Below are 27,141 nucleotides of genomic sequence, written 5' to 3'. Positions count from 1 at the left end.
TCTGCACTCAGATGTTCTCCCATATTCTATCTCTCCTTTTTGGGGGAAAACAGACTGCCTTATCAAAATATATCATGTAGTAAATTTAGTATGAATAGACATCTGTGTGTAACTCAGGTGCAGTCATCCGTGAAACTCCAGCAGCCTGATCAGAGCTAACGGATGCTGCAATCTGGTCTGAAAGAAGAGAGCAGCTAGAAGTGGCAAATCCCTCTGACAACAGAAAAAGGGAACATCAAATGGTAATAATCAACCTGACCAAACAGAACAGTCCAATCCTACTGTTTGATTTTCATTTTCTGCTCAACTTGAGGTTGTGTTTCTTTTAAATGCACAATATGAAATTGTTTAACGGTGAAAAAATAAATATTTCATAAGGCTTAACATTTTGCATGGAGCTCAATAGAGAATTTTTATTTACACATTGTGTCCTCCATTGAATTGAGTAGCAATAGAATTCCAACTGTACCCTATATCTGCCATACTTGAAGTGTTATCAAATATTAACACCTTCAGCAATGAAGAAGCCAATAAGGCATGTACTGGAATGCATTACACGCCACTCAAACACTGAAGGGTTTCATAGAGTGCATGTTTCACAGATTGCCTTATTTACAGTCATGTTTGGCAAATAGCAGAAGGAGGAAATAAATAGATTACAATAAAATTACAGTACATCATGTTCTGACACATTTTCCATTCACAAGACACTATCTGTGGTCCATAAATAACTGCAGACGTTCCTTTGTGTTAGAAGAGGTGGGATTGGCTTTCTATGCTTTCATAGTGCAGCAAAAGTCCATTGTCTGGTATAGTACTTTTCCAAAATGTTATATGTATTAGATGCGTTGAACAAAAAGACTTCTTGTACTCCCACTTAAGTGCTTCTTAAATTCAACCTGCAAAACAACAATACAAAGTTGATTAATAAAGTGATCATTATTATTTAAGCATAGATAGGAACATTTATTTTGACCCAAAATCTCAGTATATAAAGTTAAGTGGATTCTCTGATAAGCAACCTATAAACTGTCGATATGCCATTTTGTGGAGTAATGGGAAACAGGGAACTAATGCAGACTGAAATCCACAGAATGGTTGTTTTGGGAGCTAATCTAAAAACTAAGGAAGTTGGCCAAGAGAATATGCTACTTTCCCAAAAATGTATTATGAAATTATTGTTTGGACAGATATTCTCTTTTGTATAACAAATTTAGCTCAAACCCTCCCTAAATATTTATCCTAGCACACACTGTAATAGTCTATGTCTGACTGCAAGTAGTTGCCTAATTGCGGCTCAGTCGGTGGTGGGTAAAGGTAAAATACTAGTAAATTGGTCCCTGCAGGGTGAAGTACCAGATACAGAATTACTTGGATGGCATTCCCTTTCATGAAGCAGCCTACAGCATCCCTTACCTAAAAATCCCCCAGTCAGCGGCACTGACTACAAGCTGTAATGTGATAAGAATGCCACTTGACTCCTGCATTATTCACAATTCAAAAACACCCCAAAATAAATACCTACATCTATAATTGCCATAAATAAAAAGTGAATTTTCATTTTTTTTATGACAAATTGTAAACTATTGAGTTAAAAATATCACATCACTAGAACTATTTGATTGTATTATACTGTACATGCAATACGTATATCTCCAACTTATTGCATAGTACAATATAGATCAAGTGCATGTTATCTGTTGTTTAAAAGGTGATAGATTTGTTTGTCATGCCTATGGAATAATTACAAATCTGTAAACACCCAATACATCATAATAAACATAAATTGAAGCTTTTATGAGATGGAGAAAAGGAGACTTTCTTTTTTTAATCGCACCTTTGGTGAGGCATATACAGTCAATTTTTGTTATATCTGTCTGATGAATATATGAAGCCTGAACAACAAAAAAAGTACATTTTATAACTATATCCCATTTATTTATCAATGTATAATTGCAGAAAAATGTATATGGCTTGTTTCAGACATATCTAACCAGTCAATTATTTGTGTGAACACCGTAATAACCTGATTAACATTCTGTCTGTTGGTTTCTTATGGTTGCGCTAATAAGGTAGAATAATTATTTTTTACAAATTAAAAATAAACTGGGGACAAAATAATATTATTAGTAGAAGGTTCACACACAACACAACTTATGTCCATAAAGCTAAAAAGGAAATGGATATATTTTCTATATAATATTGAGCTATTAAATGCAGAATTTATCAGGAAATCCTTGAGCACTAAGTGACAAATGTTTTACTTTATTAACTTAATTTGTATTTACCCGATATATACATGAATATATATATATATATATATATATATATATATATATATATATATATATATATATATATATATATATATATTTCAAACACATTTAATTCAGCTATTGCCAGGTTATAGCATGAACAAGAAAACTGCACCAAAACATTGCTAATATTTGTAACAAATGTGTCTGCTAAGCAACAATAGGACAGGTTCACGTCCAAGGACATGTGACTATGATAAACCAGTGAGAGGACTGGTGAAGGAGGAGGGACTATGAGGGGGAGTGAGCCTGAAGTGCTGGGGGCAACCATCTTGCGAGGCGGACCTGTATGGATCTGGGACTGCAAGGCAGCTTGCTGAGCCTTCTACCAAGAGGGATCTACAGATGCCTGACGATGAGCTGGAGAGTGGAGTTAGTGGTGAGCTGCAGCACAGGAAAGAAAGCACATTGAAGCACCACAGTGAGGAACTGCCAGCCCAGAGGCACAGCTCGGGAGACAGAGAGCTGCAGGAGGGAATTCCCCTGCATGTGAAAGGAAAGGGTACCCGTTTACACTTATCTTTGTAAAGCACAGGCCCGCAACTGGCAATTCTGAACAAAGAGCTCCAACGAGATATCAATGTCACATAACCATGCCTGATCAGCAGGAAAGTGAACTCAGTTAAAGTGACTGTACCGTATACTTATATGCACAACGCTAGTTACAATTGAGAGGTTAACAAGTATACCGTGTATGATATGCAGTGGCCCTAATTATAAGGGTTATATGAGTATTGAAAATCTGTGTATATGCCTGTTTCTTTTTTTTTATTACTCATAAACTGTTATATATATATATCCTGCTGTCGTGTCCCCCCTTCTTACTGTCCACACATATGTGTGGAGGTTATTATATCGTACGAACTCAGGCCCCCACCTCATATACTGAGGTACAGCCAAATAAAGAGGGGTTGCATATTGAACAAACACCCTGAATCCAAGGTAAAAATAGTATGTATTGCAAAACCTGTTTATAATTTCCACGATCGTCTGAGAAAGAAGAAAAGGAACAGATTATTGGAGTCATTTTACCATTCTTCAGTGATCTGGCCTTCAAGAAACCACCTTGTGAATCTAAAAAGATCAGTGTACAAGTTCTGAATAGTTTGGAGGGTAATTGCATATATGCCTTTCTGTTTTAACAAATCATTACTACCATGCACTGTAGTAAAAGATGAATCTACTCAACATTCTTTCAATTATTCATTTGGACCTACATGTCGGAGTCTATTTACTAACGTCTGCTGGCTGCGAAAACCGAGACAAAACAAGTGTCATCAACAGTATTAAATGTATCAAAGAAAAGGTATCTGATAGAAAGCAATAGGTTGTTTTCCTTTGATAAATCTTGTGCAATTCTTTTGCATTGGTTTTGCAGCTGGCATACTTTAATAAATAACCCCCTAATGTATAGTGCCATGATGAGACTCCTACAGATATAAAGTCAGTCTTCCTGTATCCACTCTGCTGCAAAATAAGCCTTTCTGGCATTGGATTATCGACCCCGAAAATCTAAGCCATAACCGTGGCACACACCTTTCACCCGCTACCTCCAAAAGTGCTCACGCATTGCAGAACGTTTCTGGAGGAAATCCTGCTCATAAACAGACTTCCTTCACTATACTTTTATATTGTACTCTCCTCCTACAACATTGCCATCTCCCTTGCCAAGCAAACCTACTTCTCTTCACTCACAAACTTTGTCCTCCAACCCTCAACGCTTTGCCACCATTTATTTCCCTTCTCCGTCCAACTACACCCCTCTCCACCCTCACGGCCCGAGACATTACCACCTACTTCACAAACAAGATTAAGTCTATCAGACATGACATCTCTTCATGTAAAGTTCCTCATGAATCACCTATCTCCCCTCACACACTTAAATCCATCTTCAGTTTATTCTCCCCTGTGACCAAGGATGAGGTCTCCACTCTCCTCTCATCATCTCCCCCAGTCCTGCCCCCTGGATCCTATTCCCTCACATCTCCATTGCACCCTCTCAGGCACACTAATCCCCCTCTAACTCACATTTTTAACCTCTCTCTCGCCTCTGGCACATTCCCATCTTCTTTTAAACATACAGTCATCACACTAAAGAAACCCTCACTTGACTCATCCTCCCCTCTCACTACTGCCCTATTTCTCTTCTCCCATTTTCCTCCAAGCTACTTGAGTGACTTGTATACAACCACCTGACTCACTTCTTCTCCTCCAACTCCCTGCTTGACTCTTTACAATCTGGTCTCCATCCTCTACACTCCACCAAGACAGCACTAACAAAAGTGACCAATGACTACTGCTAAATCTTTTGGTCTTGGTCATTTCTCCATACTAAATCACTCTGCTACCTTTGATGCTGTCAATCACCCACTTCTCCTAAATATTCTCCCCTCCATTGGTCTCCATGATGCAGCCTTCTCTTGATTCACATCCTACCTATCCAACCACTCCTTCAGTGTTTCCTTCTCTGGGGTCTCCTGATCCTCACTCCCTCTTTCTGCTGAAGTCCCACAAGGCTCTGTCCTTGGCCCTCTGCTCTTTACACTCTACTGTACATCTCTTGGTGAACTAATACAATCTTTTGGCTTTCAGCATCATCTTTATGCTGATCACACCCAAAACTATCTCTCCTCCTCTCACCTCTCCCCCTCTCTAATGTCCCGTGTCTTCAACTGTCTCTGCAATCTTCTCCTAGATGTCTCACTGCTACCTGAAGTGAAACATGTCCAAAACAGAATTAATATTCTTTCCCCCTTCGACTACCACCACTACAGCAACACTCTCCCTCACTGTTTCCTCAGCACCTCAAGCCCACTGTCTAGGGGTCATCTTTAACTCTGATCTCTACTTCATTCCTCACATTCAGTCCCTCATGAAGACCTGCCATCTCCACCTATGAAATATCGCCAAGATATGCCCTTTTCTCACTCATGATGCAACTAAAATCCTATTCCACTCACTCATCATGTCCCACCTAAATTACTGCAATGTTCTTGTTGTTGGCATTCCCCTTGTCTGCCTCTCTCAACTCTAATCCATCCAAAATGCTGCTGCTAGATTCATCTATCTCACTAACCGCCTCACTTCTACTGCTTCACTACGAATATCCCTACACTGGCTTCCCATAGCCTCTAGAATTAAAATGAAAACCTTAGTAATGACTTACAAAGTTCTCAACGACACTGCTCCCCCCGTACATCTCAGCCCTTATCCACAAATACATACCTATATGTCCCGTACATTCTTCCCACAACATCCGCCGTTCCTGCCACCTTATTACCTCCTATCACTCTCACCTGCAATACTTCTGCAGTGCTGCCCCTTCTCTCTGGAATTACCTACCACGTACAATCAGACTTTCCCCCGGTATTTAGATGTTTAAAACTCCCTGAAAACTCACCTTTTCAAGGAAGCCTACTCGCCCAATTCCCCTCCTCCTCCAACCACATTAGGACCAGCTGTGTGGCTGGACCAATCTCCACCCTACGTAAGATCCCCCCCCAAAAAAACCTTTAAAAAAAACCTTAATGGCTTCAGCTGTCAAGACAGAGCTATATTCTAACCTTAGCCACACCTTATCCTACAATAAGCAGCCATCTTACCTTCTTATTTCAACATTGTTCCTCATTCCCTATAGAGTGTAAGCTCTCACGAGCAGGGCCCTCATTACCTCTCTGTATCTGTTTGTGTGTATTTGTCCCCACCTGTATGTAGCTGTTTATGTTTTTGTAATATACAGAACTCTGTACCCCATTGTACCGTGCTGCGGAATATCTTGGCGCTTGAAAAAAAAAACAATGATAATACTTCTACTAATAATAATAATAAAGGGAGAAAAGCCATCACAAACATCTAATGTGGAAAAAAGGTGGACACTTCATGGGGACTTCATCATTGAAGAACGTTGGTGCCTTTTCAATGGTTGAGTATTGTATTGTATGTCTTTATTTATATAGCGCCAAAAGTGTACTCAGCGCTTCACAAAGAATACAGTACAGGGAATTATAATAATACAATAAGTGCAGCAAAAATCAGACAATAGGAAAGGAAATCCCTGCCCCGAAGAGCTTACAATCTAAGAGAGTGTCAGTACTCTGGTGGCCCTTATGATGTTCAGTGAAAGTCAGTTCCATAAAGTAAACAAAAAATGTAAACAATGGGTTTGCTTGCTTAAAAATCTTCACGATTAACTAAAAGAAAGAATGGGAGTCACAAGCAAGCTATGATACAAGGTTTTGAGTTAAATGGTCGAGATATTAGATCAAGTCCAGTTATAAGTTCGAAAAAAGAAAAAAAATGGGTATCGCAAATATGTATTGATCTATGTAACATTATACGATAACCTATGTACATGTAAATACAATATGCTACAATGTAATATCTTGAAATATATCTGTAAACACCCTAATAAAAAGATACTTTAACAAAAAAAATATTCAAGATTAGACCTTTAAAGTCAAAATTGTACTTCTATGTGTACTGGCCCACCAAAATTCATTTGATCAGATACTCAATACTCTCAGCAAACGATTTAATTACAATTGCTTTCCATGAAAGAACAAAGAGAATAATGGCAATTGACAATGTGACGGAAGAAAGAAGGGGGCAGATTCACAGAGCTACATAACGTGACAAGAGAAAAAATACCTCTTTTAGTAGAGTCCCAAACACTGTGTGTGTGTATATATATATATATTATTTACAAATATGTGTGTATATATACTCAAACCCCCCTCCAAATAAGATATGGTGACACACCCGTGCTGAAAAAAATTACTCCCACCCCACTCTTCCTAAAAGATTTCCACAAGACCTATACAGTCAAGCCTAAGACTGAGTCCCCGGTGGTCACGGCAGTCACGTGGCCACTCGCAGCCAATGCAGGACATCTATGCCCCGACATGGCACGCCCCCATCATGCCCCCTCCACCCCGCGTACTCCCTAGATCTCCCCTACAGACCGACGATCGTGCCTGTAGTCTCTGCATGCGCCGCCATGCCGCCAGGCACGTGTTCAGCAGGGAGGACTTGGGCCGTAGCCTTGGCTTCTTGTGATAACGGGACTCAGTCCCAACAGGATCAGAAGCCATAACTCCTGCTAATCAGGGCAGCAGCTCTATCATTGAACTATCTCAGATGCTGGATAGCTCCACTATCAGAGCATACTTTAGAGCAGGGGTGCGCAAAGATTTTGACCTACGCTTCCCCGCTTCGCAGCTCCAGCATTCGCGCTCCCCCCTCTCCTAAGACCCGGCATCAAATGACGCCGCAGGACATGTGACGTCACGTGACCCTGCAGCGTCATTTGACGCGCATTGCCATGGCGACGGCTGGCACCAGGTAAGGGATGTTACAGAGGCCTCACGCCTCCCCCGGCATTTAATTTAAATGCCTTGGGGAAGGGCGCTGGGCCTCTGTACCCGCCGTGCCCCTCCCAGAAAATCTTGTGCCCCCCAGTTTGAGTACCCCTGCTTTAGAGCTCTACTGCTCACGTCTGGAAGTGATCTGTTTTTAAAAGAATCCAGGAGAGTGTCCAAGAGTATGATTAGCTACAGGTGTGAGCAGTAAAGCCCAGAAGTATGCAGTGACAGAGAAGCTAAAATATGTATTCTCTTGCTCGCTCTTTCTTCTCCCCCCATATTTCAGTGTCTGGAGGGAGCTAATGCCACCTTTAGGTAAGACCTAAATAAGATCATTTTAAAACCATAGGTGTTATAATTAACTTAACGTTATTCAGGTTGACGTTAGGTTAAATAGGCTATCGGAGCTTTGTGGATCTGCCCCAAAGTTTCTTAAACAGACTTCTCACTAAAGGAGATTAGAAAAAGCCCATAAAAAAATCCCCCAAAACATGTTTTTACCATGAAAACATTACAAATGTAAAGAATTCGTTTACAAAAAAATGGCACCTGCCAAGCCAATGTAAGGCATATTAAACATATCGATTTTCAAAGTACATCATATGAAATTAATGTAATTATCTGTGGTCCATAAGACACTGCTTTCAGATGTGTGGCTCTCCGCTCTACCCCTCCAGACAAGACCATATGTTTGTAATGTGACAGTGTCACATGGCTAGAAGAGCTGTAGCATCATTAGGAGGAGCAGAGAGGAGCATCACTTAATAGAAACAGTTCACATAGGACCAGCATGTAGACCTGACCCACCAGCAGTGCCAGAGACACATCCAGGCTGCAGGACAGAGCTGCCTGACTCATGAGCCCTGCCAACTCACTCCAAATCAGCTGTGTGATAGTGATCCAGTCTTGGTTTTGTACTCCGATTTGCTGATTTTACTATAGTAAGATCTGGAACAAAATCAACCTGGATCTCTATCTCTACATGGAGTCAGTTAGCAGATATGCTGAAGGAAATTGTGAGGGCTTTATTTGTCCACCACAACTTAATTGTCAGCCTACTGGTACTAAGCAAAGTACAGATTCGGAATCTCTCTCGTTTTGCAATGTATTCAATTATTAGCCTTGGTTATTCTTTAATCAAGATACGCATATCACATTTTTATTCTCCAACGAGAGGTTGTAAATAATTTGATTTAGTCAATCAGATTCCATAAAGGTTAAACAAAATATATGATGTAGCCTTTACATCTAGCTCTTTCACTTCTGTTTAACCAAAAATGGCCTTCTGCTTCTTGGAAAATGCAGTCTTCCCTGAGATTGCCTATGACACCTGTGTTTGAGTTTGAGTTTGAGAGGAGTATCTCCCTTAGTCAAACACTTTTCCTTCCACTTTGCTAGGAGTGCATTCTGTTCTGTGGCACTGTGAGAAATATACTCAAGAAATATAAAATCAGGGTTGAAATAATAAAAAAAACGTTATCTAAGATCTGTGGCAAAGCAAGAAAAACCCACAGCAGAGTTTTGTTTCAGAACTCATTGCCATCCTGTAAATTAAATGACTGCAATAATGAGCAATACTGCACATGACTGCACCCTTCCTACTCACCAAATAATTGTTTGACTCCGAGAAATTAAATGCAAAAACAGTATTCTCTATCGCTATGTTGGCAAACAGAGTTACTGAACTCCACTTTTCTACTCCAACTCTTCTACTTATATCTTGAGATATAAGACCTATTACTTGTCAGAAGCACAGAATACTTTAGCAGACCTACTGTAGCAAGGGTTTATTCTTGGGATACAAGTGATTTTTGCTCTCAGGAGAAGGAGCTGGCAGAGTATAGAGATCAGTGGTTGAGGTGTGATTGTATGGGGGATTTGGAGGAGGGAAGGAAGGAACAGGGTACCATTACTTTTTTATTTATAGGTACCGTTCCCCTTATTCTACCTTATAACCATTAATATTGTATAAACCTTAATAGCATACGGTGCACACAGATTTTATTCAACTGTTTAATTAATGATGTTGTTTTTTCGTCAGACATAGCACCACTACTTTTTTTTAAGTCACTTTGACCACTGATGGAGGTAGCCAGTGCAATTCTAGATTACGTGTTCCTTTTCCGGAGAGTAAATTTCCTTTTTCCTCCTACACTTCTTACCTGGTATCAGATGGAAGAGGCTGTCTTGATGCTGTGGCTATGCAGAGTTGGAGGTGCTTCTGATGCGGTGTCCATGCTGCTGGACCAAGTGCTGCTGTTTTTGCCTGGTAGATTTCACAGCTAGAATAGCCTGTCTGTTTTTATACTGCACCATCTGCAATGTGATCTCCGCATTCCAGCCCTCATCTTGTGGGCACCGAAAATCTATCTCCCTCCCCTCTGCCATGACCACCGTGAAATAAACGTATTTGCCTTTCCTCTCCACGCAATCCACCGTCTTCATGTTGGAGAAGTGAAGCTCCTTTATCCTGGCAGGCTCAGCCGGGGAGCTCTGCTGCTGCTGCTGCTGCTGCTGCTCCAGCTGTTTGGGTGGGATGAGAAGAAGACCTTCCTCGGTGAGGATGCATCTCTTCTTCTTCCAGAGCTGCAGCAACCCGTCGCTTCTTTTCTCCAGAAGTCCTTCTTTCACCACCTTGCAGCTGCTTTCCAACATGCTGCTTCGCTGGACCAAAATGTACAACGATGAAACCTGGTCTTCCCTAGAAAGGTGTAGGGCGATTTCAGGAGAGGGATCCAATGCGAGAGCAGAATCTGAAAGGGAACCATCAACAGTGAAGCAGTGACAATGTAAGTGCCAGACAGCAATCACAGTACAAGGCTTCAGTAGGCTGAGTGTGACGGCAGCAGACAGCAGCTGCAGTGTGCTACCTCCTTCTGCTCTGACTCAATGCTTCTGACTGGTGGTGATTTCCCACAAAGATGGTGTTTCCCAGGCTCTGGCTCTGTGCGCCACCTGCTGTCCATATATCTCAATCACATATCCTGTCCTGTAGAGTGATTCATCATCATCTCCTTTTAGACCCCCAGTGCTGGAGGAAACAGCAGTGCACTGGTTTGCTCTAAATAGGCAAAAACGAAGCCAAACCTAATTCAGATCTACAAATGCTGTCAATTTCCAGGTTGAAATGTACACAAAACAATGCAATGCGCAACTTTATCTAATGTGTAACCAGCATGTCTCATCTGGAGAGTATTTCAGTAAGTGGAATGTGGGCACAGCTAATATATTTCACCTACAGTATATCCCGAAACATATTTTGAACGCTATTTAGGTGTGAGTAAGATGTAAAGGGTACATTCAAAAAAACATCCTTGATGTCATCACAATAATTATTTAAACCTTTCCAGACTGTTTATGACTAACATATGAAAGGAATTTTAGGACATTAATATCGAAACTTGGAATTTTGTTCCTTAAACACCTAGGGTATCATTCTATAACATGACCCCACAGAATGCCCCATTGATTGCAATGCCATTAATTTATTCCTCTAAATTTACCTACAAATGTGTGTATTCAAATGTAATTACCTATTTGGCACTACACATGCAGATGTATACAGTCCTATTCGTTTCTTGGATATTCCTTGGTAACCATTTAACTTTAACAAATTTAGATGGGTTATGGAAAGATACAGCAGGTAATGTGGATATAGTTTACCCTGTATTCATGTTGTCAGCCTGAGGACTTCTGCAGGAATGTAACACACAGGAGAGAATAGAGCCAGATGTACTGTACAGGTAGGAAGAAAGAATGATAGATTGAATGCAGCATGTGGAACCTGAGAATATGCAAGATTGAGAAGACAAAAGAGCTGCACATACCATACATGTATGAAAAGCATTAGCCACAAAGTGCTGCAAATATACAACTAAAAGCAGGTAGAGGGAAATCTTTAAGAAGAAAAGGTAACAATCCTATGAAAAGATATGGGAACATTCTGCCTTCTCCATGAGCTGTATTTCATTGTAATCTGCACGTCTAGCTTCTTTGTGAGAATGGTGTCTACAATATCATAATTACAGTGTATTTCAATACAAATTTTGCTTTGCCGGACATTATTTCTAATTTTAAAATAACTGTCTAGTGCAACGTGTATTAGGATTGATCTCTCAATTTATGGTTGGTTAGTATAACTGGAAGTCAAATAAGGCGTTTTAGATGAGACTTTATAGTTATTTTAGAAATGTATTTGGGGGGAAATTACAGAGTTATAGTAATATATATTAACCCACTGAGTGCTAGAGGCCAGCAACACATTGTCCTGTGTTGCTTGCCCTTCCAGCACTGGAAGGATTAACTATATTACCATGACAGAATACCTTATTATATAATATAACAAGTACATGGCTTATTAGCAGAGACATGCATTTATTGTCAGGCTAATTTCACCCTCTCATGTTTTCCATATACAGTTTCCAAATAATGCGACTTTCTCTGTCTATCGCTTCCAACATGTGAAGTTATCTATAGACCACACACACACAAACTATGTTGCTCAGGATACATTGACATTTTGTTTACCTTATTAATAGCTCTGTGAGAATTGATTTCCACAGCCCCAGAGTGGATACCCTTACTGACCTAGCCAATTATTCTATATTACATATAATGATGGGCAAATAGTATTTATTGCAGAAGGGAGGCAGGTTATCTGACATAGAGCACACGTTTCAAAGCCCTGAACAGTAAAATGTATTTCCAGGACCTCAATTATACACGTAAAGAAAAACATTGATGTCAGATACAGTAAGAACCATTTAGCCCACCCACTGTGCCCATTTTCATTACTTACTGCACAATCTTACAGTATGCCTAACTTGATCCATGGCCTTTTTTCCCTTTATGTTATCCTTTTGTATCTACCCCAAGTATCTGTTCCATTATTTTCTGTTTGCCTCATCACTTGTGCTGAGATATTACTTCATTACTTTCACACATTTTGCTTGATAACCACCCTTCCAGCTTTAAAGGATTTCTTTATTTTGAAAATATTGAGATAGTCTAAGTCTACATCGTATGATATTCTCTGTTATTGACCTAAGATTGCACATTGTTAAAAAAGAGAGACCATGCTCTGAGATTAGTATACATGTATATAATTATATATACACGTAAACAGAAAAACATGCTACAGTGCATTTTCGTTTACCGGTAAATCAGGTTGCCATAATTATTTGAATATTTTAAAAAAAAAATCTGCTTGAAGCCTGAATAATAAAAAATTATTATTTTTAGTCTGGAACTTGCATGCAAAACAAATAGTATATATATTTAAAACAGTATTGCTCAGGTACTTACTTGGCAAACGTTCAATAATCTGTAAATTCCCACTGGACGTGTGTGTGTGTGTGTGTGTGTGTGTGTGTGTGTGTGTGTGTGTGTGTGTGTGTGTGTGTGTGTGTGTGTGTGTGTGTGTGTGTGTGTGTGTATGTATGTATGTATATATATATATATATATATATATATATATATATATATATATATAAACAATACGGATCAATGATCCCACTAACAATGAGGCAAAGTGTAATCCTGAGTGGAGTATCTTTATCTCTTGTGTGACTGCAACAGCTGCAATGCTCTGCCTTCTCTTTGAGTATCTTCCCCTTTTGCTTTTGAACCAATCCATGCCCCCAGATGGCTAAGCAAAAGGAGGCTTTAGTTTGAGAATGGATGTTGCAAGAAGTGTCATGTGTTCAGACACAAAGCTGGAGCTGCTCAGCTTCCTAAGGAAGGAAGAGAGGGGGAGGGAAGCAGTCATATTGCTAAATCAAAGACCATTCATCACTCATGCCTAAATAACTTAATTTGCTCCAATGTAAGATGACATACAGGGCATATGTTCAAAGTGTTCTAGGATGTACTTCTAAAAGGAAATGTGTCACTGTAACAGGGACTTATCCCTGTTTAAATAAAGCAGCCTCAGAGCTCTAAGAGTCCAGCGGGGAGTTGGTTGATTGCAGCCACTCTATTAACTTGTCTCCCCCTGGACTAATGAGAGCTCTGTAAAAAGCCTCACGTGAGAAACAGGAGAGAGATTCCTTAGCTCACAATGGAGTTGACATAAGGAAAAGAAGGGCTGTGTTCTGAGAGCAAGACAAAAGGGGACCAGACCTCTATGTCTGGACCCTCAAGCAGGCAACTACCACTGACACCACTGACCTGAAGGGCCACCTGCGTTAAGGTACCGCTGAGACTTTAGGGTGATAAGTGGGTAAGTGGGTAAGTGGCTTTCTCCCCTCCCCCTCCCCCTCCCCCCCCAGCCTTGCAGAGAGGGACTGGGGGAGTAAGTTATCCCTTACACAGGGATAGGTGTTTATTGTTTTATGTATATTTTTGTTTGCTGTATTGTTTAAAGGATCAGGCAATAACGCCACAGTTTGACTGGGAGGCCTGCGACAGACGGTGACCCACACAAGGAACTGATGCTGTGACCAGAGTCTACCCCACCACTTGTGTGAAGAAGAAAGAAAAAAAACCTGGAAATTTAAAATGGCCGCTCAGCTGAAGTCAAATATAGACTCTGCAAGAATGGGGAAGAAAATGTGTTCCTGGTGTAAAGAGCCCAGTCACACGGAGCAGTGTCCTTTCAGGCCTTATTCGGATGATGAGGGATGATCCCTATGTGGCCCCAGAAAAAGGGCTGCAGCCAGAGGAATTTTTTTTTCAACGTGCCAAGGAACTGCAGCAACAAACAACGTACTGTGGTCACAAGGAAGATACAGATGTTTTACTTGACAAGGACACATCAAGTATCACTGATGAGAAAGAATGCGTACACAGAACTGCTGATGTTTCAGAACCTACCAAAGTAAAGAAGAAAAAGCAAAAGTCTACAGAGATGCCTGTGAGAGCTACAAACTCTGCAAGCAAAGTCTGCCCACCTGTAGGACTACTAGCTGGGGTTCTAGAGATACAGTGAAAACAGCTGCAATAGCACCTCCCGAGGTCAGGAAGAAAAATACGCCCCAAAATGAAGGACAAGATGTGGCATTCCTGTAATGAACCCTTCCTGTCCTATGAGGATACGAATAAGGATGAAGATATCTCTTATGGGTAACCCGAGCTGAGTCACACTCACAAAACACCCCAAGATTGGTGGAGGTGACAAAACTCAGTATGCACCGAACAAACAGGTCTCTATGACCCCGAATATTCCTTCCAGCTAACGCAACTGCAAGAAAAGCCTGGCGTATACAGTGAAGCTGCTGAAGTTTCAAATCAAGACGGAGACCCCAGTATCCCTGATGGGACAGAGTCGTCCAAAACAAAAAGGCGTAAAAAGAAAAGCAGGGCTTCATTTACCGTGGAAGGAACAGACACGTCCGCAGATCTCGCGGAGAAAAAGGGGGTCCGAGATGCCCTACAGCCTAGAGAAAATGGAGGATTCATCACGCGGATGACAGATTATCCAGAGGGCCCAAGACAGAAGTTGTGTAACCCAAAGAAGTGTCTGTCCGGTGCAAACAGTGAGGAACCCTCAACCAACCATACCAGGGAAGCGGAGCCGGAACCAGTGAGTGACGATCCCTTGACCAGCCCTGAAGATGCACTGCACGCTGCCAGGCATAACTGATCTACTCCGTGAAGAAGTGAAACTGAAAAGAGAAAATAACGCTAAGCTACAGAAGACTGTGCTCGCAATTTACTCTGCGGCCAAGACCGAATTGGAGGATCTAACGACGGCCATGGATGAAAAGCAGAGCAGGTCTGACTGAATGATTGCTAATCTGAAAAAGAAGTATGAGGAGGCACTGAAAGAGATTACAGACTCTCAGCAAGAGCTTTGCAATTGCCATAGAGAGTTGGAAGTCTCTCAGAATGAGGTTGATACTCTCTGCATAGAGCTTGATGCCTTACACCAAGAGATGAGCAGTTGCTGAACTGGAAGTCTCTAAAAAGGAACTTCACAGACTCGCTGAGGAGCTGAACATCTCTCAAAAAAAACTGTCTATAATCTTAGTATAGATGTTAAAGTCTCTCAGAAGGAGCTTCACACCCTCAACCTAGAAATAGAAGTCTCATGCCAGGAGACCAGGAGTCTCAACTCAGAAGTGTGTAAATGGAAGGAGGACTACAAGGAAGGCCTGAATATTATAGAGACTGTAAAAAGAGAAAATACAAGGCTGAAAGAAGAAAATTCTGATTTGACTGACCACGTCAATGAAAAGAATGAAAAGTTGCACGAGCTTGAAAAAATAACGAAACTATTGGAAGTTAAAAAGTTAGAAACATTGGAACAGCGTACACAAGCAGAGCATATGTTGCAGAGCCAGCTGGAAAAGCTGCGTGCCCATCTACAGAATGCCAAAGGGAAGCAACGAACTGCAGGAAGAAAATCTGCAGACTGCTAAAGAAGTACAAGTGCTGCAGGAACATCTAAGAAACAAGTATGTCCTTGCAGAACAGCATAAGGAACTGAAGGCTACCCCGAGCATCACCAGAACATCGCTGGAAGCCAAGCTTAGAGGCCAGGTGACTCTATATGAGAGGGAGCACGAGAAGGTCCAGAAACTAGAGCAAGAGATGGAGAAACAGAGCGGCTGCTCCATCCCCAAAAGTCAGTACACCCAGGAGAAAGAGGTGTGGAAATTGCAAGCAGCGATAAGCCTGATGATGAAATCTGCAGAGCTCCAAAATATGTAGGGTACGTGGAAGCAAGCTCAGAGAAAGCACAGTGAAGAGATGAAGACCCTGAGAGGAGAATTGCAAGATGCACTCAAGAAACAGGGATCTCTTGCTGATGAGTTGAACTTGCAGCAAAGCCTAGAAGTGGAAGAGCTAAAGCTGGCAGCTAAACACACATCCCAGCTACTTACAGCTCTGCAGACGCAGATTGCTGAGCTCAAGATAGAGTTCACCAAAAAGGAAGAGTGAAGAGGTGTCCGTCCATCAAGTGGCCAGCCTGATACTGTGTTATGAGGCCAAGATGGCCGATGACTGCAAATTTCTGGACAATGAGAGGGCACAGCTGCAGCTGGCGCTGGACAATGTCCGGGAGGAGCACCTGCAGCTGCAGATCAGAAATAGAGAAAAGGAAACCGATTTAAGCCTTGCTCTGAGTCAGCTGGGAGTGATACCATGAAATGGCATGAGTCTAGGATAGTAGAAATAGATTCCGGATATCAGAGACAGAATTCAAAAGGAAGCTGACAGAGGCTTTGTAAGACCTGAGCAGGGTTACAACGAATGGACCATTTAGTGCTAAATTGGAGTCCATGGAAAAGTTGGCGAGAAAAAGCTATTTGCGTAAACGCTCTGCGACTGTCGCCATACAGCCTGCCTACAAAGAAAGAGTCGCCTGACGCAGGTGAAAACTCATGACCAAGTAGTCAGTAGAAAGACTGTACTTGGAAAAAGTCATCCTCGAGTGACTGAGGAGTGCTGATCTCATGCACCTTCTTGAGGAGACATTACTGACCTGGAGAAAGGGCTCCAATCCCAGCGGGACTGAGGGTTCTCATACTCCATCCACTCTCATTTCGAGCCGCAGAGATATCTCGAGTGAGAGAGGAAGGATGGGATTCAGCCGTGGTAAGCCCGAGCTTCCCGCAAACAGGGGAGGTATGTAACAGGGACTTATCCCTGTTTAAATAAAGCAGCCTCAGAGCTCTAAGAGTCCAGCAAGGAGATGGTTGATTGCAGCCACTCAATTAACTAGTCTCTACCTGGAATAATGAGATCTCTGGAAAAAGCCTGATGTGAGAAACAGGAGAGATTCCTTAGCTCACAATGGAGTTGACATAAGGAAAAGGAAGGCTGTGTTCTGAGAGCAAGACAAAAGGGGACCAGAACTCTAGGCCTGGACCCTCAAGCAGACAACTACTCGGACTCCACTGACCTGAAGGGCCACCTGCGTTAAGGTACTGCTGAGACTTTAGAGTGATAAGTGGGTAAGGGGCTTCCCCCACCCCCCACCTCCCCCCCCCAGCCTTGCAGAGAGGCACTGGGGAAGTAAGTTAGCCCTTACACAGGGATAAGTGTTTATTGCTTTATGTATATTTTTGTTTGCTGTATTGTTTAAAGGAACAGGCAATAAAGCCTTATTTTAATTTCCCCTTAAAAACAGTCTCCATTGCATACCTCTGCACACATCTCTTACAGTCACTCACTAGCTTCTAAGTGAAGAGCCAATAAATTCCTACACTGGGAACATATACTGCTGTAGAAATAGCCTGATGGTTTATGTAAACATTCCTTCTTATTATTAGCTGTTTATTGAACTCTTCCAGTTTACAGTGTGTCTATTATTGATGTCACAGGGCCAGTCTTTGCTCATTTTATTTGAGTGTGACATCACCCTTTTTATTGCTTCACTTCCTAAGTTCTGTTTCTCTTGTGACCCGCTCTCAGGATTCAGTGTTTCCTATCTTCAGACTGCAGTACATTTTCCTTTTCTGTCATGATTTCCTTCAACATCCATCTTCCTCCTCCAGTTCCAGTCTTACTATCGCACTTTCTTTAACACACTGTTTGTTTCTGTCTATGTTCTCCTTGATCCTATTCTTTCTCTCCCTCTCTCTATCTCTGTTTCGTTCATTGCATCGCTCATTCCAATCTTTGCACACTCAATACTCTTACAAAGCTCCTGATGTGGTCACAAATGCTCACATGGTGCTTTCATACATATCTTACACACACACAAAACCATACATACAGGAAGCACTTTCACAAAGTTACAAAGCCATGCATAATGACAATGGAGTCTCATTAGGTGTTCAACACATGTGCTATAATATAAGAGACTGCCATATTGACAGGAAGGGGTGAACTTATTCACATGTACAACCCTTCAATTTCAAACAACAACCCCACACATCACTGTAACAGGGTTTATACATTAAACTTTTCTTTATACTCAATAAAAAGATCACTTGTGAGCCCATTCATGTCTGCAACCTGCCTTTCACCATTATTTCTTAGCATACGAATGCTTCCACTGCAGCCAGGAATTCTGGGTAATGACAAGCAAATGAGAATACAGTGTAACTTTTTGCGTCTATTTTAACATGGACATCTAGCTTATGCCTGCAGTATTACACAGCTTTTTCAACACTGCCTGGGTTAAAGAATTGCATAACCAGTAAACATACTGTATAGCTGCCTCGACCTTTATATTCAAAGTAATCTTCTGCATATCCAGAACTGGGCACTGTACCAGAGTGCCTATGCTAAATGTGCTGAACCAGAAACATTTTAAGAAGGGTACCACTGTAGTTCACACTTCATAGAATGCAACAGACATACTGAGACTAGATGGTCAATTCTTATTGTCAAAACCTCAAAATACAGAAATACACACAAGTGACACAGCACACTCTACATTTTCTGTTCCCCAAACATAGATTTTAGTTCAATATTGTTTGTGCTAAAGGTGAAAGCATCTTCAGTTGAAACTAGTTATGTAACTGTGCTTTGGGAAATTGTGATCTTACAACATAATGTCCAGGCCAAGATAGGTTTATTGACTCACCTGTGGGCTAGCCTCCAATATTCAGCACACATCATCGGTACATAGTGAAATGCACGACATGCAGTTGAGTAATACATGGTGACTGTCAAATATTACCAGGTTTACTGTACACATGCATAATAATGTATGTTATGCCTATTTTTGTGGGCTTCCCATATCATAACAACTCTGGTCAGTGTTTACAAAAGCATATGGATAACTGCTTCAAAAGGTAAAATTACATGGCATTGCTCCCTCCCTGTGAGATATCCATACAGCAGAGCGCTAGCAATGGGAGGCTAGGATACCAAAGGTTGCAGCAAAATTGCTTCTAAAATGTAATTATAAAGTGTTTTAGAATTAAATCGATTATAATATTAATATTGCACCCTAAATCAATTGGGTACTGGAAATTGATGAATGGAGCTGTAGCCATGTTTAAAAATGGTATACAGTTCTCTCTCATGCTGGCAGTAAACCTGGTAAGTATACAGGATTGCCAGCATCAATCATGGAGGTTTGCCCTCACACCCTGGTGAGGTGTCATATGTACTCAAAGGGAGTGGTAACATGCTCTGAGTCCACTTTTAGTGACCTAAGAGGTGTGGCTATTTCCTAAGTATATATAAGACACAGCACTGTCTAAAGTTAGAGAGCAAGGAGTGGTTCTAGGAGTTCAAGTTATGCTATAGAGGTTCAACAGTTCTGGAGGCCTGCAGTAGTAAGGCTGGCAGATATATATAGAGAGTAGCTACACTGTGTTCAGGGACCTGACACAGATGGGATCTCCCTGAGGGGAGAGGTGACCCAACACCATTAGGAGGGAAGACCTTCTAAAGGGAGGTGCGGTGCAAGAATGAGCGGCTAAGCTGACCGCTGCGAGGGGCAGTCTGCCTATCATGCAAATAAAGATGCCCGTGTTCAACAAACCCTTGCTGTGTGGGAGTGAAGTTCTTGCGTAGAAGGAGGCACCACAGAGGAGGTCCTCATCAGACCCATCTCCCTGCGGACGCAGAGATCCTGATGAGGTGGAGGCGCTGCACTAGATGTACGTAGGACTCAAGCACACTACCTCAGCTGCCTGTCCTGCTGATATCCCCACTACCATCATGCGGGAGACTCAGGAGTCCTGTAGCCAACAGGTGCACCACCAGACACAGACATGTAATGGGGACCAGTTAGACCACAGGGGCCAATGTGAGATTGGGTGGGTCCAGAAACACCAATACAGAGCCTTTTTTTTAATATACTTTTCCCGTTTCGAACTAATTGAGAGGAACCTAACTAACATTTGGATAGCTGAAGTGCCCTTCATTTGTCATCCCCACAATGTTACTGTAAATAACCCTATTGAGCTCAGTTGCTTCTAGCTCCATGTTTTATTGATCATCATAACAGAAAGTATGATGTTTTTAAATCTTCTAAACTGCCTACATTTTTCATTCATTGAAAGCAACGCTTATCATTGTTTTCACAAATGGGTAGCTCCCAGCACAGTTTGACAGACTCCACTTATGCCTCTAAATGATAATACATCCTACAGTCAGATTATCCTTTTCTTTCTCAAACTGTAATGGTGTCCCCCCCCCCCAATCTCACATTGGCCCCTTACGTGAGGAAACTGCCCCATGTTACATGTAATGTAGTGTGGTGCACCTGCTGGCTTACAGGACTCCTGAGTCTTCCGCGGTGATATGGGGAAATACATCAGGACTGGCTCGTGAGGTAATGCTGAGATCTACTCACTTCTGGTACAGCGCCTCCATCTCCTCCACGTCCCCACGACAGCAGGGAGGAGTCTCTGGAAGAGAACCTCTGGATGCAGCTTCTTCCTGAATGACTCCACTCTCAGGCAAGAAGATTCTTTCAAATTGGACATTCTTTATTGTCATCTTTAGTGGCAGACTGCCCATCATTGCGGCCGGTCTTTAGCCGCACATCATAAAGGCTGCCCACCTCAAGGAAGTCCCTGGACACCACTCCTAGTCAGGGCCCTAGAAGCTGTCCTTGCTCTTCCCTTACTCTCTAAAAGAGTAAGGGGAATAGTCTACCCACCTCTCCCCTAAGGGAGGGCCACAATCCTTGCCAGAGCCCTGGCACTGTGTTGGGTCAGACAGTCTCATTCAAGTGGTATGAGACACTCACACACACTAAATTCAGGCAGTGTTGCATACTATATAGCTCCAGTAGGCATCACCCCCGTGTCACTGTTATTGGACACAGAGCATGATGTCAATTCCTTCACTACACAATACACATCACAGGTGATGAGGGCAAACCTCATGATTACTCCTGGCAAACCTGCCCTTTTAACAGGGATTATTGCACAGGAGGAGAGAGGCATATAACCCCAAAATTACACAGGGCTACAATCTCCCTCTGGTGGATCCAATGATCCCCACTTGGTCCTAAATTTGTGGGGCCTTCCTTCAAATAGGCAACTGCAAAACATACAGGAAACAACAATATCATCAATACAAAAATACATTGGCACACACCATACATAATTCAACATAATGCCTAATCACCATAACCGCATTACTGTATTCAGAACCATCATATTATTACTAAGTTTACTCCCTAGGAGAATCCAAACTTCAATAGTAATGTCTGGGGTCAGGCTTCTTTACCTCTCGCCGTTGTGATCAATAATTGTAATACTGTATGGTCTAGGCGGCCCGTTTTCTGGTCTATACTCCATTTTATGCATGTAAATGTTGCGCCCAACACTCCAAACCCTCATCAGATAACATATCCTAGCCTCTGTTCGGTGTTCAGAGTAACTAGACTTTGACTTGAGGTAGTCCTCCACTGCTTCCCTTAGCCAGGTACCCCGATTGTCCTCTATCTCCTGCATTAGAGTCTCGGGAACATAAGGATACTCCAATCCATGAGATTGCTTATATTTCGCTACTATGGCCCTCTCAGCTCTGCTTATCCTCACTAGCTTCTTATTCCCCGCTTTGCCTGGCAAGACCCAAGACAGTGGTTCCTCAGGGGCAATGAGATCATATAGTATAGAGGACCCCTTTGGGATGACTATTCCCTTCTGGATTCCATCCTACCTCCTCACTAACTCCTCATGGCTTTCCTCAGCCGAGTATTCATCCACATCCCACCAGTGATCAACTACATCTCCTCGCATTAAGATAAATCTGGTGCGGTCCAACCACTCAGAATACCCCTCATACAACGGAGCCCACCACTTGGTGCTATGCTCCGAGGACTGGTTCTTTACGGCTAACACAGTCTCAGACTCCTCAGTCTCTCCACCAGAAGAGACACCAGATGTAGTATTTGAACGAGTGGCAGTCCCATAACGTTTTGGCCTTCCCCTTACAATATAGGTATAATTTGTGGGATTCATTTTCAGGGGTGTCACAGCAGGTATTACTTCCCTCCCCAACCCCTCATCAGACGTAAAACAGTCCCCTCAGTCCATGGCTGACCCAGGCCGTTCCTCCGACGTGTCCCGCGACTCCCCAGACCACTCTTGGCTTGATTGGGACCCGAGGGAGACGTGACAGGGGCAGGGATAGGGGCAGTGGCCTTGGGCAAAGGGAATGGGGAAGTGTTCTTACGTTGTGGTATCATAATTAACAGCTTGGCTATGCCGCGACCCGTTGTGACGTTGGGCAGAGCAGGCTCACCACTCTTCTTGTTGCCTCGATTCTTCATCGCTTGCCGATACGTGTCCATTTCTTCTTGGGACAGACTGGTACTGATCAGCTGCGATGACGGATGCTCCCGGTCGGCACCGCTGTGGCCACCGGAAGTGATGTCATCATTCCCTCGTGAGGGCGCACCATCTTGGGTGGGATCCCCCACCTGAACTTCCTCCTCCATCTCGACGTCCAGCGCCGGATATTCGACATCGCCCCTCAGCTCCACTTGGGCCTTGGTCGGGCCTTTCTCTTCGGCCGCCTCCATCGGAGCCTGTGGGAGGTAAGAGGGTTTCTCACCACTCCGCTGGCTTGTGATGAGATCCTCTTCTTCCGACACGCTGGGAGTCGCCACGGCCGTGGGACTCTTCCGCTGCTCCGGTCGCACCAGCGCGTGCTGTCGGGGAATTTCTATACTCAACTCCTCGAGATCACTGGTAAGTAGCTTTTCCTTCTTTTCAGCACCGCTGTAGTGGCCCGCCGGTAGACGCATCACGACCAATGCACAGCTTCCATTCTCATCGTCCGACGAGGCGGATGCCGAGGATGGTAAGGGTACCTCCGCATGGGGACCGACAGCGAGGTTCCAGGTTCTCGCTGCGGTTGCAGGCCTCAGCGCCATCCTTCTTGGGTACCATCATTAGTAGAGATCCCCATTCTCCAGGATCGACCTCCTCTTTCTTGATTTTTGGCAAGGCCCCAGCCGTCAGCATGGCTCTATCTCCTCCCGCCTCCGCGTGCCCAGGCATGAACGGCTCCACGGCCCACAAGTAGTGGATGCCTCATTGAGGGCATCTCGCCGTGGTGCTGGCTTCTCCGCCCGGTAGCCTACACTGCATACATAGGCACCGCAGAATCTCTCTATCACCCTTCTTCACTACCAGGAAGCCTCCTGGAAGTTGGTAAGGGTGTATGTCAAAGTCCGCCATGACACAGTTAGTAGTTGCACTGGTTAAGGGAGACACACGGCACAACAGTCTCTCTTGCTCACCAGCTCTTCGCAACTGAGGGACAGGAAGCGCACATCCGGCTTCTCCCTCAGTCAGTTCAGTCTTCCATTGGCAGATGCAGGGACCCCTCCCTCTGGTGGAGATTAGAGGAGGGTCCCAACTTCACGTCATGACCCAGAATCGGCTCTGAGCCTGTCATACCCCAGGAGGGAGCGGCCACGGCTTTCGCGCCACTTCCCCGATCAGGATGGGGTTCTCTTTTTCGCGCCACTCCCGGCCAGGTTCCTGCAAAATCATTTTCTGCACTCTCTAATAGAGTAAGGGGAATAGTCTGCCCACCTCTCCCCTAAGGGAGGGCCACAATCCTTGCCAGAGCCCTGGCACTGTGTTGGGTCAGACAGTCTCATTCAAGTGGGATGAGACACTCACACACTAAATTCAGGCAGTGTTGCATACTATATAGCTCCAGTAGGCACCAGCCCTGTGTCACTGTTATTGGACACAGAGCATGATGTCACTTCCTTCACTACACAATACACATCACAGGGGATGAGGGCAAACCTCATGATTACTCCTGGCAAACCTGCCCTTTTAGCAGGGATTATTGCACAGGAGGAGAGAGGCATGTAACCCCAAAATTACACAGGGCTACAAAACTTTAAAGGCAGATTTTAGAACTGAATAATATGGGTTCTCATAATGAGACTTCCATAGTACTATAGACTTCAGCTACAAGTTCTAATACTGTACAATACATCTCAATAATTCTTTATTCTAAAGATCCTATCTGTGAATGTTCACATTCCCAATCCAGCTATAAGCAGAGACTTGCTTGCCATGTCATCGACTTGAGGAAACAAAACCTGTATTAAATAATATCTAGTCCTTGCCATATGGAATCAATTATTTGAGCGAGCTAAACATGTCTCATAAATTATCCTGCTGAAAACTGAGACATAGAAATAAAAGTTATACTGTTTCTCAGAATTCAACCAGTCTTAATTTCATTCTTGATCAGTTCTGATTGGAATGCATTTTTATGTTGTGCGTTAACACCTTCGGTGCTAAAGGGTTTGTGCAATGAAGCAGCTAAAGTTGTCATGCTCAAGAAAACACAACTGTGACAACTAAAGCAATTGTCCCAGTGAGTCAAGTTAACAAGGATAAGGTTGTCTTTTAAATGCATGAATCATCAGTATGGAAAGAGTGTTAAATATAAAAATAAAGCCTATGATTGAGTTCTGTATGTTTTATACCCAGCTTTCTTCATGTCATAGTATTTTTGGGCTTTATTAACAATCCAAATATGACTTCACCACTCAGACAGCCCCAAAAGCCAATAATGATGGGCTGCTTTTCAGCAAATGCACTCATTATTCTACTGTGGGAGAGGCTTTTCAGTTATATGCAACTGAAACAAGATTGGTGTGTACAGATTTGTAATAAGTAAAAGTACAATAAATAAAAAAATATTGGTTGTAAGGATCAACGTTTGCTATGTTTTTTTACCAACCAGTGGGAGTTAATGGTCGATTCCGACATTTCTTTTGTACTACTGCTCCTTAAAAGAATACAAAAGCATTAAGAGAAGACTTCTGTACCACAAAAACTTTGTTGAAGATATTGTATCAGTATCAATAACAAAACTTGATCACAGAGGGATATTTCATTTTCCTTAACCCATCATTGGCATGTTAAATACAAATATTTAAAAAGGAGTAACTTAAATAGACTATTTAAATGTAAAATAGAAACTGCGTTAGTACTGTATATAAAACAGGGGTACCCTGCTCAACACATGAAAGAGGGAAGGAAACCAAACAGTATGAGGGGTGGTGCTCACAGGGAGAAGGTAACAGGTAGACTAGGACAGAAAAGAATCCCTATCGTGTGGCACAAAAGAAACACCATAATTAAAACTATATTTTTACTAAGTAACTTAAAATAAAACTGTTCAGGAACCACATACACAAAACACAAACTGTAATAAAAACAATTAAAAGAACCGAAGAGGTATGGGGCTGAAGTGCTAGTAATACAGTATTATATATATCTGTTTGCTAGATTTAGTGTATCACACAAATGGTGTGGGTATAACTTATAAAGTGTATCCTGAATAGACAAAGTATAGTTTAGATAAGATTCTGTATATACACCTTTAGGCTAAATGGTAGATGGGGGTAAGCACTCAGCTTGCTGCCTGAATGAACTGTCTCACTACGGCAGACCAAGGGGTGCTAATGAATCCTGGGGGAACCTAACCCAGCTGGGTAAGGTGCCAGAGATTGCCAATAATAAATCCAAATTAGCATACATAAATCCCCACCATTAGGCTGCTAGTATGCTGTCTGCAGCTCTAAAGCTCAGGGAGCTGCCCAGGTAAGTATAACTCTGACAGCCCCACAAAAGCTGTTATTAGCCAAAGGAACAGATATTAGATAGTAGGATTAGTATACCCTGAAAGTCTGAGTGCTGTTGCTGCCCACGGACGCAGTCTACGAAGCACTCAGACGGAGCACAGGCCCACACCTCCGCCATGAGCTGACGTCACGTGATGGTGACGTCAGACGTACCCTACGTACATTTCACCGTAACTGGGTTCATCGGGGGCAGGTTCCAATAGCTCCTGTAACGTTTTTATGTGTGCGCGTTGCCATGGTTACAAAACGCTTGCGCTCTCTGATTGGTTGTGATTCCTCACCAATCATAGCGCTTCTAATGGTGACGCTCCCCCAAAAGGGATGGGGGAGAGAAGGAGCGACGGAGGGAAGAACCTCCTATGTGTGTTACTAAGAACTCCTCTCAGCGCTGGATAGTTAAACTCAAGGTAAATGTTGTGCTGACATAAAGATTCCTAATAAATTGATTAAACCGAGTTGTGTGAAATTATTTAACCCTTGCTGGTGTTTATATCCCCTGCATGGGCCATATACAGAGGGGAGCAAGTTGGATAGGTATGTTTAGCCCTCTACAGTAAAATAAGTCCCAGGAATAGAGCTCATATTTACTCCTGAGTTAAATTAGTGGGGTTTTCAGAGAAAGAGGGGTTAGTCAGATCATATTCAACCCTGTACTATTTCTGTCTTTATGCTGTATATAGCTTAGACAGCGAGACATACAAAGGAGTAGCAATGAGGTCATAGAAATGGAATGTATAAAAATCCTTCATTTAACCCATCAGGGGTTAGGGTGGATAATGTAAATATCCATCTAGACTCCTTTTGCAATAATTTTTTATCCCAATCCAACCTCTAATGGTGGGTAGGACCCTATCAATTCCCTGAAATGTCAGTGAGTTGGTATTCCCCTGGTGATGTTCCCTGGCGTGTCTAGAGACTGGGGTGTCCAAACAGTTTTTGATAGAGCCTATATGTTCCAGTATGCGGCGGCGGCAGA

At 42.7% G+C, this 27,141-nt stretch overlaps 1 protein-coding gene across 2 annotated transcripts; it reads right to left on the bottom strand.

Moving 5' to 3' along the window:
- Positions 1-385: 385 nt before the first annotated feature.
- On the bottom strand, positions 386-13,187 carry PHLDA1 (pleckstrin homology like domain family A member 1). 2 transcript variants are annotated; one of them, XM_075600218.1, is made up of 4 exons: positions 12,980-13,187; positions 11,339-11,410; positions 9,838-10,428; positions 386-899 (listed from the first exon to the last, which is right to left on the bottom strand). In XM_075600218.1, exon 3 carries the CDS (start codon positions 10,328-10,330, stop codon positions 9,875-9,877), a length of 456 nt encoding a protein of 151 aa, XP_075456333.1. In that variant the 5' UTR covers positions 10,331-10,428; positions 11,339-11,410; positions 12,980-13,187; the 3' UTR covers positions 386-899; positions 9,838-9,874. The 2 variants fall into 2 exon arrangements, with proteins under 2 accessions (XP_075456333.1, XP_075456332.1); XM_075600217.1 differs by lacking the exon at positions 11,339-11,410.
- Positions 13,188-27,141: the final 13,954 nt, after the last annotated feature.

This window comes from Ascaphus truei, chromosome 5 (genome assembly GCF_040206685.1).
Source record: "Ascaphus truei isolate aAscTru1 chromosome 5, aAscTru1.hap1, whole genome shotgun sequence".
NCBI classification, from domain to species: domain Eukaryota; kingdom Metazoa; phylum Chordata; class Amphibia; order Anura; family Ascaphidae; genus Ascaphus; species Ascaphus truei.
This window is presented reverse-complemented; position numbering and strand designations above follow the sequence as displayed.

Excerpts from the sequence above, each read along its gene's own strand:
- PHLDA1 (XM_075600218.1), bottom strand. The coding sequence starts at position 10,330 with ATGTTGGAAAGCAGCTGCAAGGTGGTGAAAGAAGGACTTCTGGAGAAA.